Source organism: Hemiscyllium ocellatum, chromosome 3, assembly GCF_020745735.1.
Source record: "Hemiscyllium ocellatum isolate sHemOce1 chromosome 3, sHemOce1.pat.X.cur, whole genome shotgun sequence".
Lineage (NCBI taxonomy): Eukaryota > Metazoa > Chordata > Chondrichthyes > Orectolobiformes > Hemiscylliidae > Hemiscyllium > Hemiscyllium ocellatum.
The window spans coordinates 134,196,607-134,212,925 of record NC_083403.1 but is presented as its reverse complement, the minus strand read 5'-3'; the positions used below and the strand labels follow the sequence as shown (position 1 = coordinate 134,212,925).

Sequence of the window (16,319 nt, the reverse complement as noted above, 5' to 3'; positions counted from 1 at the left end):
GAGCAGGAGAATTGATGTTTTGGTCACAAACCCTTCATCAGGAATGAGGCTGTGAGCCGAGGGGCTAGTGAGATAAATGGGAGGGGGGTTGTGGCTGTGGGGAAGGTAGCTGAAAGTGCAATAGGTGGATTGAGGTGAGGGTAATGGTGATAGGTCGGAGGTGAGGGTGGAGCGAATAGGTAGAAAGGAAGATGGACAGGTCAGACAGGTCATGAGGGTGGTGCCGTTAGAAGGTTGGAACTGGGAGAAGGTTGGGGGTTGTGGGAAGGGAAATGAGGAAACTGGTGAAATCCACATTGATGCCACAGGGAAGGAGGGTCCAGAGTCTGAAGATGAGGCATTCTTCCTCATGGTTAGGGAGTGGTGATGGAGAAGGCCCAGGACCTGCACGTCCTCAGCGGAGTGGGAGGCCGAATTGAAGTGTTTGTCCACAGGACAGTGGGGATGGTTGGTGCGAGTTTTCCAGAATTGTTCTCTGAAGCGCTCTGCGAGTAGGCGTCTTGTCTCCTCAATGTAAAGGAGACCGCATTGGGAGCAACGGATACAGTAAATGATGTGTGTGGAAGTGCAGGTAAAACTTTGATGGATGTGGAAGGCACCTTTGTGGCCTTGGACGCAGGTGAGGGAGGTGGTGTGGGCACAAGTTTTGCAATTCCTTTGGTGGCAGAGGAAGGTGCCAAGAGGAGACGTTGGGTTGGTGGGGTGCGTGGACTTGACGAGGGAGTCGCGGAGGTAATGACCTTTACCGAAAGTGGATGGAGATGGGGACAGAATTATATCTCTGGTGGTGAGGGCCATTTTTAGGTAACAGAAATGGTGGAGGATGATGCAGTGTATACGGAGGTTGGTGGGTGGAAGGTGAAGATCAGGGAGGTTCTGTCCTTGTTGCAGTTGGAGGGGTGGGGTTCAAGGATGGAGGTACAGGAAGTGGATGAGATGTGCTGGAGGGCATTGTCAACCACATGGGAGGGGGAATTGCAGTCTTTAAAGAAGGATGCCATTTGGTGTGTTCTGTGGTGGAACTGGTCCTCCTGGGAGCAGATGCGGCGATGGTGGAGGAATTGGGAATAAGGGATAGCGTTTTTACAGGAGGCACGATGTGAAGGAGGTGTAGTCCACGTAGCTGTGAGGGTCAGTGAGTTTGTGGAAGATATCAATGTTGAGTCAGTCACCGTTGATGGAGATGGAGACATACTGGAATGGGAGGGAGGTGTCTAAGATGATCCAGGTGAAATTAAGGTCAGGGTGGAATGTGTTGGTTGTTCAACCTCCTCGTAGGACACAATCATCAATATAGCGGAGGAAAAGGTAGGAAATGGTGCCAGTGTAACTCCAGAAGATGGACTGTCCCACATAACCACCCTCCTCTGACTTAGCACCAATACCCCCACCTCCACCAACCTATCGCACTCTCAGCTATCTCCCCCCAGTGCCATCCCGGCCCTCCCATTTATCTCACCATCCTCGCGGCTCAGTCTCATTCCTGATGAAGGGATTTGCACAAAATATTGATTCTCCTGCTCCTCGGATGCTTCCTGACCTGCTGTGCTTTTCCAGCACTACACTCTCGACTCTAATCTCCAGCATTTGCAGTCCTCAACTCACGTAAGTGGAGTGCTCCCAAATGGAATTGTGGGTCTATGTTCATGAAATGGAACTACAGTCATTCAAGACACCAGCTCATCTCCACTTCCTTGAGGGAAACTTCAAATAAGCAGTAAATGTTGCCATGTCCCATGAATAATGTATTTTTTAAAAAAATGCAAAATGCAAGAAACTGTAATAAATCGTGGCACACAGTGCAGGGTTCCTCCACCAAGGTCCTAGTAGCGGGAGAATTACTTGAGGCTCTCAGCTCAATGATGTTGCTCACAAGGCAAAATGGCTCTCATTTTCTCCCTGTTGTCCCCAAAGGGTTACATTGTCTGCTGGAGCCATGTGGCAGCCGGTCAGTGGATGATTCCTGTTGCTTCACAAACACTCTGTGATTTGATATAGTGGTTCAGATAGCCAGAGATCGATGAACAAATGCAAGGACTCTGAAGCAAAGAGGTTTGTGGCCCAGCATATTTTTATCATCATTGGCAGTCCCATTCTCACCCTCTGTGAGGCAGTAGGTATACTAGCAAGAGAGAGAGAGAGAGAGAGAGAGAGTACATATGTCTGATCATGCCCATTGGAAAATCGATACAATGTGCGCACAGTTTATGATTTGCGTTAAGGTTAGAAAATTGCTCTCCTGGGTTGAATACTAAATCAAAATTAAGAGAACTGTGGATGCTGTAAATCAAACAAAAACAGAAATTGCTGGAAAAGCTCAGCAGGTCTGGCAGCATCTGTGCAGAGAAATCAGAGTGAACATTTCAGATCGAGTGACTTTCCTCTGAACTGGGTTGATAGTGCCTCCTGGCAAAAATGGTAAGAAGAATCTCCCTCCGAGGAGCTTATTCTCTCTGCCTTGCCCCTGCACCTTTTCCCTTTTCCCATTCATGTAGCAAATGAAACAATAGGGAAATGGCAGTGCTCATGCTGGGGGGTAAAACACAGGTTGACCAAAACCCTTGAATTCAGCAGCATGAAGCATGGTCTTCTCCAGGTGCAGCACCACTCCTTGCAGACTTATGGACAGTAATAGACGACTCAGAACATTTTACAAACTCAGCATTAGCCCATAGCTGTCAACCAACAACTAACCTTTTAAAATGCATTACTGTGGACAACAAGCTGAAAGGTCAGTTGTGCATCTTTAAAAGAGGCTGTTAGTTGACGTGTCTAGGTGGAAAATGTCTTGCTTCTGCTCCCACACGCAGTCCTGTAGTTGCCCCTTCCTGTTCCTGCCCCAGGCCTCAGTCTCTCACTTCTCCTCCTCCCTCATTCTCTGGATTCCATTTCTGCCCTCTGGTATTTACTTTAAAGTATCTCTGGTCTCTGTGCTCTCCAGGCTCCTGCTTTGAACTTGCACCGAGGTTCCGAGCCCCACCTAGTTACAGAAGTTGGTGCCATTGGTTCGAGACTTCAACCTCACCATCCAGCTTCTGCCATGAAGAAGATTAGATTCTCTACAATATGGAATTAGGCCCTTCGGCCCAGCAAGTCCACACTGACCCCTCCGAAAAGCAACCCACCCAGACCCATTCCCCTACATTCATCCCTGACTAATGCATCTAACACTGGGCAATTTAGCATGGCCAATACACCTAACCTGCACATCTTTGGATTGTGGGAGGAAACCAGAGCACCCGGAGGAAACCCATACAGACACGGGGAGGATATGCAAACTCCAAGCTTGGTCAATTAAAACTCCATGAGCCAAATGTATTTTTAGCATTTATATTTATGTTGCATTGCTTTTATATTTTTAGATTTCTTTTATTTTCATAGAATTCCTACAGCATAAAGCAGACCATTTGACCCATCAAGTCCAATTGAAGGGCATTACACCCAGACCCACTCCCCTACTCTATCTCCATAACCCTACATTTCTCATGGCTAATCCACCCAATTTGCATTTTTTGGACTGGGGAGGAAACCAGAATACCAGGAGGAAACCCATACAGACCGAGGGAAAACGTGCAAACTCCACAAAAGCCACCATGTCACCATATTTTGTTTTTGGATTTGGCATTTTGGAAACGTAGAGGAGGAGCAGGAAGTAAAGGCTGCAGATGCTGGAGAGTCAGAGTCAAAATGTGTATCAATGGAAAAGCACAGCTGGTCAGGCAGCATCAGACATAAGCCCTTCATCAGTAGCATTTACTATTTCAGCTGAATATCAATGTCATTTTCTGCTGAGAACTGTCCTAAAGTGTCCAACAGCACAGTATTTCTTTTATATTTAGTGATTAATTAAATTTGCAACTTATTTCAGCTACTCACATGCATGGTACAGGATTTCGATCGATCCATAACATTTTGAGCGAAAAATGTCTACTTGAACCTACCTATATAGTTTTAGGCTTGACTTCTATGGGAACCTATAGATCACATAGTAAGTTACACTTAAAGTCATGTTTTTCAGGAATGGGAACAATCAAGTCAGGACTTAAAGTACAAAAGTCAGAAAAATTGCAGTAGATAATATGAAAGTGGATAAAAGGACATGGATAGAGTTGGAGCTAGAATACAAAAAGGAAAGGAAATAAATCCATTAACTTAACTGACTGGAAGTCGATCAATATACCCTTCAGATCTTTGGTGTGAAATCTCCTGTTTTTCTTTCATGTGAAAGGTTTGTGTATCAGCACATGTGTAATAAACTTGGCAGCAGTCTGCTTAAGCCTATACATTTAAGGTAATATATGCATTATATAATGTGTATTCAGAAATACTGAGCACTAATTTTAATACCAAGACATTGTTTTATCTTAGGTGCTTGCTTCAAGTTGAAATATCCTGAATTGGCTTTGGCAGTTGAAAGTTGTTTGAAAGGACTACTGCTTTCATTTTGCTGTGATAACTACAGAGATGAGCAGGTGCTACAGAGTTTGATGTCAAAATATTTCAATTCAGGAAAACGACCCCAAATTAATGTGTGTGAGTTTTCAAATCAAGTGTACAACATAAAAAACAGGTGTGTTTCAAGATGCTTAATTCTTAAATATTTTACTCTGCTTTGAAGTTTTCTTGAGCAAAACGATTACAAAATAAGACATTGCATAAATAGTATAAATTAGATAATATAAGACTACAAGACGTAGGAATAGAATTAAGCCATTTGGCCCATTGATCCTGCTCTGCATTTGATCATGGCTGATATGTTTTTCATGTAAAAAGTGAGGTCTGCAGATGCTGGAGATCAGAGCTGAAAATGTGTTGCTGGTTAAAGCACAGCAGGTTAGGCAGCATCCAAGGAACAGGAAATTCGACGTTTCGGGCCAGAGCCCTTCTTCAGGAATGAGGAGAGGGTGCCAGGCAGGCTCAGCCCTACCTTTTATCTGAGCCTGCCTGGCACCCTCTCCTCATTCCTGAAGAAGGGCTCTGGCCCGAAACGTCGAATTTCCTGTTCCTTGGATGCTGCCTATCCTGCTGATATGTTTTTCATCCCTATTCTCCAGCTTTCTCTCTGTAACCTTTGATCCCCATACTAATCAAAAAGCTAGCTACCTCCATGTTAAATACACCCAATGACTTAGACTTCACAATCTTCTGCAGCAACATGTTCCACAGATTCCCCAGCCTCTGGCTGAAGAAATTCATCCTCATCTCAGTTCTAAAGGGTTGTCTCTTCACTCTAAGACTGTCCTCTTGGCTTAGCGAGAATGGGTACCCAATGAACACAGTCTGCCGATTTCTCAGCAACAAACCCAAACAAGCAGATGAAACACGTCCAGAAACCCTAGCTACGTCAAATACATCTTGGAAATGACTGCCAGACTACAGACCCCTTGGCATCATGGTAACCCACAAGCCTACCAATACACTAAAACAGCAGCTAATAAACTTGAAAGACCCTACACAAACAATGAGCAAAACTAGCATCATTTACAAAACACCGTGCAAGGACTGTAACAAATACAACATTGGACAAACAAGCAGAAAACTAGCCACCAAGATACATGAACACTAACTAGCCACAAAAAGACATGACTCTCTCTGACTATTATCCTCACATACGGATGAGGAAGGACACCACTTCGACTGGGACAACACTTCCATCCTAGGACAAGCCAAACAAAGACACGCACGAGAATTCGTAGAAGCATGGCATTCCAACCGGAACTCTATCAACAAACACATTGAGTTAAATCCCATCTACCACCCCTGAGAAAAGGAACAGGAAGTGACTTCATCACAGGAAATGACATCATCAACCCAAAGAAACCCAAACATATAAACAGAAAGCAGAATTTTCAGCATTGCTTCATCTGAGGTCCACTGAAGGTATTACATAGAAGGGTAACAAAACATCTGGAAATGAACCTTGCAGCTCAGCAAGCAAACCTATATCCATGTCTTCTTGGGTGTAAGTCTCTTCCAGTAATGGAAACATCTTATCCGTGCCCACTTTATTCAGGCTTCTCAGTATTCCATAAGCTTCAAAGAGATCCTTCTTCAACTTCTAAACCACATTGAGACAGACCCAGATTCCTCAACATCTCTTCATATAATAAATCCTTCATCCCCGGGATCAGCTTTGAAAACCCCTCTGGTCCCCCTCAAAGACCAGCACATCTTCCTCGGATAGGGGGCCCAAAACTGCTCACAATATTTTAATAAAGTCTGACCAGAGCCTTAGACAACCTCAGAGTACATCTCTGCTCTTGTATTCTAGTCCTCTTGAAATAAATGCCAACATGACATTGGCCTTCCTAACTTCCAATTGAACTTGCATTTTAACCTTAAGAGAATCCTGAACTAGAACTCAAGTCCCCTTTTGCTTCAGATTCTTGAAGCCTTTTCTCATTTAGAAAATAGTCTACACCCCTATTCTTCTTACCAAAGTGCATAGCTTCACAGGTTCCCACATTGTATTCCGTCTGCCACTTCTTTGCCCATTCTCCTAGACTGTCCAAGTCCTCTGTAGCCTCCCTGCTTCCTTAACAACTATCTTTGTGTCATCTACAAACTTAGCAACAAAGCCCTCGGTTCCTTCATCCGTATTGTTAACGTGAATAGCTGTGGTCCCAACACGGACCTTTGCGGAACTCCACAAGTCACCGGATACCCTTCTGAAAAAGACCCCTTTAACCCTGCTGTCTACCTTCTGCCAGTCAGCCAATGCTTTATCTATGCCCATACCTTGTCCCCGAACACCATGAGCTCTTACCTTATTTAATAGCCTCCTCTGTGGCACCTTATCAAAGGCCTTCTAGAAATCAAGATGGATTCTGTTCACTGGGTCTCCTTTGTTTAATTTACTCAATACTTCCCTGAAGGATTCTAACAGATTTGTCAGGCATGACCACCCCTTAATAAGGCTGTGCTGACTCATCCCTATTTTACCATGCACTTCCAAGTACTTCACAATCTCATTCTTAATAGTGGACTCTAAAATCTTACCAACAATTGAGGTCAGTCTAACCAACCTATAGGTTTCTGCCTCCTCTCTCCCTCCTTAAACAGGGGTGTTACATTAGCTATTTTTCAGTCCTTTGGGACCCTCCCCAACTCTAGTGATTCCTGAAAGATTACCACTAATGCCTGTACAATCTCCTCAGCAATCTCCTTCAGAACTCTGCCGTGTAATCCATCAGCTCTGACTGATTTATTCACTTTTATATCTTTCAGCTTCCCCAACACCTTCTCCTTAGTGATGGCCATTACACTCACCTCTGAACCGCCACCCCCTCACCCTGACTCTTTGGTACTGGTGTCTTCCACTGTGAGAACTGATGCAAAGTACCTATTCAGTTCCTCTGCTCAGTTTCTTTTTCCCATTACTATTTCTCCAGCCTAATTTTCCAGAGGTCTAATGACAATTCTTGCTTCTCTTTTACCTTTTTTAATATCTAAAAAGCCTATAGCAATTTTCTTTTAAATTACTGGCTTTCTTATTTTCATATTTCATCAGTGGGCGGCACGGTGGCACAGTGGTTAGCACTGCTGCCTCACAGCGCCTGAGACCCTGGTTCAATTCCCGACTCAGGCGACTGACTGTGTGGAGTTTGCACGTTCTCCCCGTGTCTGCGTGGGTTTCCTCCGGGTGCTCCGGTTTCCTCCCACAGTCCAAACATGTGCGGGTCAGGTGAATTGGCTATTCTAAATTGCCCGTAGTGTTAGGTAGGGGTAAATGTAGGGGTACGGGTAGGTTGCGCTTCGGCGGGTTGGTGTGGACTTGTTGGGCCAAAGGGCCTGTTTCCACACTGTAATCTAATCTAATCTTTACCATCCCTTATTGCTTTTTTAGTTATCCTCTGCTACTTTTTAAAGGTTTTCCAATCCCTTGGCTTTCCACTTATCTTCCCTCCATTGTATGATTTTTATTTTGCTTTTATGTTTTCCCTCATTTCCCTGGTCAGTTGTGCTTGTCTCATCCCCCCATTATAGTATGCTTCATCTTCCTTCCTGTGCTTCTCAAATTGCTTCCAGAAACTCTATCATCTTTTCTCCTAGGTTCCCCTGACAATCAGCTCTGGCCTTGACTCAATTGTAATACCATTACGCCTGATTCCAGCTTCTCCCTCTCAAGCTGCAGAGTGAATTCTAACACATTATAGTCACTGCCCCTTAAAGGTGCCTTCACCTTTAAGCTCCCTAATTAATCTGTCTCATTACACATTACTGATTAAGGTAACTGTGCAATTGCTTGTATTCACTCATCTACAGGGGTTAGCAAAGGGTTGTGCTGTTGTGCATGTGACATTATAGTCATGTACTATTGGGTGTGCATACCTACTCATAATTGTTTGGCATTTGAGTCAATCATGCGACAATCCAGTCTCATGGTAAATAAAGCATTGTACATTGCTTGTGATTCCAAGCAACGTACCAGCGAAATGTTTAAACTGTTACTCAACTTAATGACCTGCAGGGAAAAAGCTTTGATCTTGATGGTACTCAAGGTGATACAAACAACTGAAGTCAATTACATCACAGGATCCAAGCTGATTGGATGTTTCATAGTAGGAATATATCAAGATGACTACTGAGTCATTGGCCGTGTTCTTGATTCAAACCCTACATTGTTTGTGAAGTTTCAATGCACAGACTAGACAAAATCCAAAGTAACTTTGTATTTTTTCTCTCTAAAGAGCTGTTTACCATCCAGAATTCCCAACAGTTTTTGAATCCTTAGAAATAAGCAACCCAGTGGTGGCAAACTGCTTCATCGATTTGAGGAACATTGAAAGAATCCTGATAATCAAAGTAGGCCAATTTTACAATTTTCATTCTGCAGAATTCCTTTTTTTTTGCTTGATAATGCTTATAATGGGGGTAATGTTTGAGATAAACAAAGTTGTATATTCATGGTGATTAGCGTGGTGGAGCAAGGTTAACTTTGAACAACTGAAAACAATAAATGCTGGAGATCACAGCAGGTCAGGCAGCATCAAGGAGTGAGCAAGTTAACATTTTGAGTTGAGATGACTCTTCATCTGAGCTGAGGTGAAGTGTGGAGGGGGCAGCATTTGTGTAATATTTGGGAGGGGTGTGTGGGGGTAGTGGGTGCAGGGTGCTGGTGAAGAAATGGCGTTGATCGTTCAGATTAAGTGAACAGAATGTGAGAATGGCAGAATGGTAGTGTGTCTCCTGCCAGACTTGAAAGGACAGACACTGGGGAGGGGGGAGGGAAGGGCATGATAACAAACTAAAATAAACTTGTTCACAATTTGAAGGTGTTGAACTCAATATTAAGTCAAAAAAGGCTGTAAAATGCCTTGTCTGAAGGTGAAATGTTGTTCCTCCAATTTTTGCTGTGATTCACTGAACACTGCAGCATTCGGAGGACAGACATGTAGGTGTGTGAGCAGGACGCTGTGTTAAAAATATTGGCTGCGAGAAGGATGGGGTCCTGCTTGTGGAGGTGTTCTGCAAAGCGGTCACCCAATCTGCATTTGGAATGTAGAGTAGGTCACATTGGGTGCAGCAAATACAATACACAGGATTGGAGGAGGTCCAGGTGAAATGCTGCTTCACCTGGAAAGCCTGTTAGACCCTTGGATGGTGAGCAGGGAGGAGGGGCAGGGGCAGGGGCAGGGGCAGGGGCAGGTGTGGCACCTTCTGTGGTCACATGGAAAGGTGCCATGGGAAGGGGTGGCATTGGTGGTTGTGGAACGTACTAGGGTGTCCTGGAGGGAACGATTCCTGAGAAATGCAGACGGGGGAGTGAGGGGAAGATGTGTTTCGTGATGGTGTTCTGCTGGAGTTGTCTGAAGCGGCGAAGAATGATCCTTTGAATGCGGAGGCTGGTGGGATGAAAAGTGAGGACAAAGGGGAATCTGTTCACGCCGTTGTGAGTGACGGGAAGGGACAAGAATGGAAAGACGTGTGATAGGTCAGATGCGGTTGAGGGCCCTATCAACCACAATGGAAGAAGGAAGCCATGGTAGCAGCACTGTTTTGGGAAGTGGCATTATCCAAACAGATACGACATAGGTGAAGGAACTGGGAGAATGAGATGGAGTCCTTGTGGGATGTGGGGTGTGATGAGCTGTCATGAAGATAGCTATGTGGGTCAGTAGCTTTGTAGTGGTTGGCAGTGAATGAGTTATCTCCTGAAATGGAGACAGAGACGTCAAGGAAAGGAAGTGTTGGAAATCAGCGATGTGAAAGTTATAGAGAGGTGGGAGTCCTGACAAGAGCACGAAGTAGCACTGAAGCAGTTGTTGATGTACCAAGAAAAGACTTGTGGGAGGGAGCCTTTGTAGGACTGGAACAAGGATTGTTCCACTTACTCCATAAAGAGGCAGGCATAACTGTGAGAGAACAAGTTCAGCCAGGCAGAGGAGAGTGATGGTGAATGGGGATTGTTCGGGCTTCTGGTCGAGGAAGAAGCTGAGAGCTCTTTGAACTAACTTTCAGCCATTTTATTCTCAAGACCAATTGTGTCGCATTGTCATTTAGATATGTGCATCCCAACTGGGCAAAGCCATTAGCATTTCTGAGAGAGATGTTAAAGCAAAGCCTTATTTGCCGGTTCATTTGCCAATATCTCATGGTATTGTTTCAGAGTAGAGCGGGAACTTTTCCCAGTGTCATGGAAAATATTCTTCCTTCAGCCAAAATAAATGAAAATGGGACAGCTACCCATTTTCTGTACCTCACTGCTGTTTACCTAACTTCTGATGTGCATGATGCTTACCAAAGTAATGACAGTGACTACATTTCAAAATAATTCAAAAGCTTAGGAACATTCCAAAGATGTAAAAGTTACTAGCCTAGATTTCTGCGCAGGTATGTTGGGTAATTTAATTTTGAAGAAAGAAGTTATGGTTAAAGAGAATTGTGTACCTTTTTGGTTTGAGAATCTGTTGTATTGTATTGTAAGGAAGTTGTAAAACTTGAAAGAGTTGAGAAAACATTTACAAGGATGTTGCCAGGGTTGGAGGATTTGAGCTATAGAGAGAGGCTGAATAGGCCAGGGCTGTTTTCCCTGGAGCGTCGGAGGCTGAGGGGTGACCTTGTAGTGGTTTATTAAATCATGAGGGGGATGGATGGGGGAAATAGACAAGGGGAGTATAGGGTACAACTCGAGGGCATAGGTTTAGGGTGAGAGGGGAAAGATATAAAACGGACCTAAGGGGCAAAGTTTTTACACAGAGGGTGGTGCGTGTATGGAATGAGCTGCCAGAGGAAGTGGTGGAGGCTAGTACAATTACAACATTTAAAAGGCATCTGGATGGGTATATAAATAGGAAGGATTTGGAGGGATATGGGGCAAGTCCTGGCAGATGAGACTAGATTAGGTTAGGATATCTGGTCAGCACTGACAAGTTAGACTGAAAAGTTTGTTTCCTCTCTGACTTTATGACACACAATTAATTAACTCTTTTTCTGTGTCAAACTGTATATGATGATGGACTCAACCTAATGTTGGTCAGAACCAACCCAGCCTCCCCTTTCATTCTTCTTCTCATTCCTCCTCCTCCCTGTGACCCCAACAACAAAAACTGCTCTCCCCTCATTCCCCAACAAAAGGTACTTGCCTGATATCTTGGTCTTCACAATCTTGGATGTATTCGGAATACAGGGTTAACGGTAGGGTTCTTAGTAAGGTGGAGGAACAGAGGAATCTTGGGGTCTATGTTCATAGATCTTTGAAAGTTGCCACTCAGATGTATAGAGCTTGTAAGAAGGCCTATGGTGTATTAGCATTCATTAGCAGAGGGATTGAATTCAAGAGTCATGAGGTGATGTTGCAGCTGTATAGGACCTTGGTAAGGCCACATTTGGAGTACTGTGTGCAGTTCTGGTCACCTCATTTTAGGAAAGATGTGGAAGCTTTGGAGAGGGTGCAGAGGAGATTTACCAGGATGTTGCCTGGAATGGAGAATAAGTTGTACGCGGACAGGTTGAGAGTGCTAGGCCTTTTCTCATTAGAATGGCGAAGGATGAGGGGTGACTTGATAGAGGTTTATAAGATGAGCAGGGGAATAGATAGAGTAGACAGTCAGAGACTTTTTCCCCGGGTACAACAGAGTGTTACAAGGGGACATAAATTTAAGGTGAAGGGTGGAAGGTATAGGGGGGATGTCAGGGATAGGTTCTTTACCCAGAGAGTGGTGGGGGCATGGAATGCACTGCCTGTGGGAGTGGCAGAGTCAGAATCATTGGTGACCTTTAAGCGGCAATTGGATAGGTACATGGATAGATGCTTAAGCTAGGACAAATGTTCGGCACAACATCATGGGCCGAAGGGACTGTTCTGTGCTGTATTGTTCTATGTTCTATATTCTAGTTCCAACAGAAGCAAAAGCCTTCTGCTTTGTGCTATCAGAGAAGAGAGCTACCACCTTCTGACTGGGCAGTACTCTCCTTTTTATGATGTATAAACTTTTGCCCCTCCTCCCCTTGACTTGGTTATTTTTGTCATATTGTCCTGATGAATGTAAAATGTAAAGCTTCCAAAAAGTGTGTCCATTTTCAGCAAAACTCAAATTTGTAAAATTTATCCTCTTTAAAATTCAAGGGGACTGGAAAAGCACAGCCTGTCAGGCAGCACAAGCTCTTCATCTTTCTTAATGGCTTATGCTCAAAACATCGACTCTCCTGTTCCTCGGATGCTGCCTGACCGGCTGTGTTTTTCCAGTGCCACACCTTTTGGCTCTGAACTCCAGCATCTGCAGTCCTCATGTTCTCAAAGTTCAAGGGGGCAAGAGTATTTTGATGAACTGCAATAGATAAACTGAGGATTTACCTATATTTAAAAAAAAAATTCTGATGGTTAATGAAGATTTCCTGAAGAGTATACATTATAAATAGAAATAATGTGGGAATATGTGAGAAAGGGACACAGGAAGGCCATTTTCTATTACAGAGCAACTCTGTAAATTAAGGTTAGAGTCACAGAATTTTTACAGCATGAAACGAGGCCCTTTGGCCTGTGCCCTTACTGGTCATTAATAATTCAGCAACTCTAAACCAATTTTCCAGCACTTGGCCCATACCCTCCAATGATATCACATTTCAGGTGTTCAACTATGTAGATTTTAAATGTTTTGAAGGTTCCTGCTTCCTTTCCTGCAGTGAGTTCCAGATACCCCCAACCTTCTGGGTGAAAAATGTTTTTCTACAAGTCTCTCTAAACCTCCAGCTCCTTACCTTTAAACTGTGCCCCCTGGTTTTTAACCCCTCCATGAAGGGAAAATGTTTCTGCCAATCTACCCCATCGATGACCCTCAGAGCTTCGTAAAGCTCAATCAGGTGATCCTCCTTGTGTTGTTTCCAGGTATGGTCTATACCTGGGCATGACACACACACACACACACACACACGAAGAAAATGATCACTTAAATACCAAATGTTGCACATGTCAATTTGTTAGCTGGTGTTAATTTTGCTGCAATGAAAGACGTGGTTTTGTTTCTTGGGTAGCAGTAGCATTTTGTGTGTGTATATATGTATTATATGTATTTATTTATCTTTATAATGTTATGAGTTGTTAAATATAAGTGCAATGATGCTTATTATATTGGGAGGAAATGTAAATGAAAGACTTGCAATTAGTTAACAAATTTTCATAACTATGAGACACCCCCCATCACTGCCCAACCATGACATCTCCTGTTTCAGCTGAGTTCTTTTAAGCTGATAATTTGTATTCTTTCACTTTCTCTTGCAGTTCTAAGTCTAGTTTTCTCACGTTCTTTTCAATTCCATTTCCCTTTTCTGCTTCCTCTTCCGTGTCTTTTTATTCTCTCTCGTCTCTAGTTTTGTCCTTTTCTCATGTTAAATTGCCTTACACATAATTGAATGTCGCCCAATTCCAAAGTTTCACTACCCAGAATACCTGGTCCTTCTTGTATTTCCTTTAAACCCAAGTGCTAGTACTTCAATTTGTCTCTGACTTTGCAGCTCTGTCAGGCAATGCTATCCCCAGTTTACCCATCATATCAATCAATCTTGTCTTTGAAAGTTCCTTTAAGACTTTGAGGGACAATTCTGCCACCTGCAGGAAATCATTTACCATTTCCAGTGTCATGTCTTAATTTTCTTTTATTTTCTTGTGAGATGTGGGCGTTGCTGGATGGACCAACATTTATTGCCCTTCCCTAGTTTCTCTTGAAAGGTGTTGGTGAGTTGTTTTCTTGAACTTCAAGAGTGAAGCACAGAACCTGTGTATTTGCTCATATCATGAGCATTATGGTGTGGTCGGTATATTATCGGGTTCAACTAAGCTGTTAACAAGCTCAATTGACCATTAATTATTTATTTGCATTTGATGGGATGGGCTACCAATTTCAGAATGCAGCCATCCTCTGTGTTTTGGGGATGGGTGAGACTTGTAGCTTTGCCTATAATTGCAGCATCCAGTGAGATAAGAGAAACAAGTTGCCAGTACCTTTCCATCATGTGTGTTGACCAGAACAATAGCTAAACAAAATGCTTCATTAGAGAACACACTAATATCGTAAGTAAATGTTAAGGTACTTGAAACTCTACTTAGGAAAGAGGATAATTTTTTTTTAAAAAAGTGTTTGGTATATCTTCATTAACTGAAACTTAGGAAGCAGATCATTGATGAATAAATTAACATAGATAGCTCCACTGAAGTTGAGGCTAAGGGGTGATATTATTGTTAGAAACAGTTCTGATGAGGGTGTGGAGACATCTTCTTAGACCTGTGGATGAAGGATATGTTGATCAAATACTGGTACTGCCAGATACTGGAGGGAACTATTGGAAGTAACATATGAAAGTCCAATGGCAGTATAGATAGGAATATGGAAAATTCAAACATCAGAAAATAGATATTTTACAGAGCCAAGACTTCAATAAGATTTAGTGCAGTGCTATAAAACGATGACGGGTTGCAGGAAAACCACAACCTTTAATTTGATCAAAGTTAAAAATCACACAACACCAGGTTATAGTCCAACAGGTTTAATTGAAAGCACACTAGCTTTCAGAGCGCCGCTCCTTCATCAGGTGGTTGTCTTGATCACCTTTACAGTTGGAGGACCATTATTGAAAATGCAGGTCTTTAGTATATTCTTATGATTATGGATCTAACAACCTGATCCCCAGAAGTTCGGCAGGTCGGTGTGGACTTGTTGGGCCGAAGGGCCTGTTTCCACACTGTAAGTAATCTAATCGAAAAGTTATTCCTTTAAGGACAATTACAGCTAGGGTCATAATGGAAATGTTAACTCAGATGTTTGCTGGCTGTAGATGACCAATTGAGAAGTATTTTGTTCAGTGTTCTAACTTTGTCTAAAGTTTTCCAGGAAATCATTAGCAGTTTGAGTAGAAAACAAATTAAATCATTTGCATATCTACAGGCCCACAACTATGGAAGGATATAATCAGACTCTTAAAACCAAGTTTAAGGTGTGCTATCACAAATACTCACAGGACAGGGACAAAGAATTAGATTTCTTCCTATAATCTACCAGAGATTTTCCAAATGAATCTACTGGGTTTCTTCCATTTGAATTAATTTATGGTTATGAGATTGGAGGTCAATTAGAATTGAGTAAGAAAAGTGCTTTGAACTATAAAGACAAATCCTCAAAGTTGGATTATATTTTGGAATATTGTGTGCAATTCTGGTCTCCCTACTATAAGAAGGATGTTGAAAGGGTTCAGAAAAAGTTTACAAAAGGATGTTGCCAGGGTTGGAGGGTTTGAGTTATAGGGAGAGGTTGAGTAGGCTGGAGCAATTTTCTCTGGAGCTTTGGAGGCTGAGGGTGACCTTATAGAGGTTTATAAACTCATGAGGGGCATGGATAGGATAAATAGACAAAGTCTTTTCCCAGGAGTGTGGGGGAGTCCAAAACTAAAGGTTTAAGGTGGAGGGCAAGATATAAAAGGGACTGAAGGGGCAAACGTTTCAGACAGAGGGTGGTGTGTGTATGGAATGAGCTGCCAGAAGAAGGGGTGGAGGGTGGTACAATTACAACTTTTAAAAGGCATCTGGATGGGTATATGAATAGGAAGGGTTTAGAGGGAAATGGGCCAAAGGCAAGCAAATGGAGCTAGATTCATTTAGGATATCTAGTCAGCATGGGTGAGTCGGAGCAAAGGGTCTCTTTCTATGCTATACATCTCTATGACTAGGTCCATGTTTTTAAAAGGACTCCGAGGTGTACCTAAGGTGGCTCGAGAGCATTTGGAAGTTTGACAGATGCAAATGAAGGTATGGGCCGATAAACATTTATCAGCTAGAACAGTTCAGGTCAGGAATGAAATATTTGTATTCATGCTTTTGCAAGGCCAAC

General features: G+C 43.0%; 1 protein-coding gene across 1 annotated transcript in view; it reads left to right on the top strand.

Moving 5' to 3' along the window:
- Nucleotides 1-16,319, top strand: part of LOC132808013 (structural maintenance of chromosomes protein 6-like) — a 125,180-nt gene that overhangs the window by 76,155 nt on the left and 32,706 nt on the right. The window contains exons 15-16 of the mRNA XM_060821910.1: nt 4,369-4,570; nt 8,691-8,805. Coding sequence (XP_060677893.1) covers nt 4,369-4,570; nt 8,691-8,805 — 317 coding nt within the window. The remainder of the gene's footprint in view (nt 1-4,368; nt 4,571-8,690; nt 8,806-16,319) is intronic.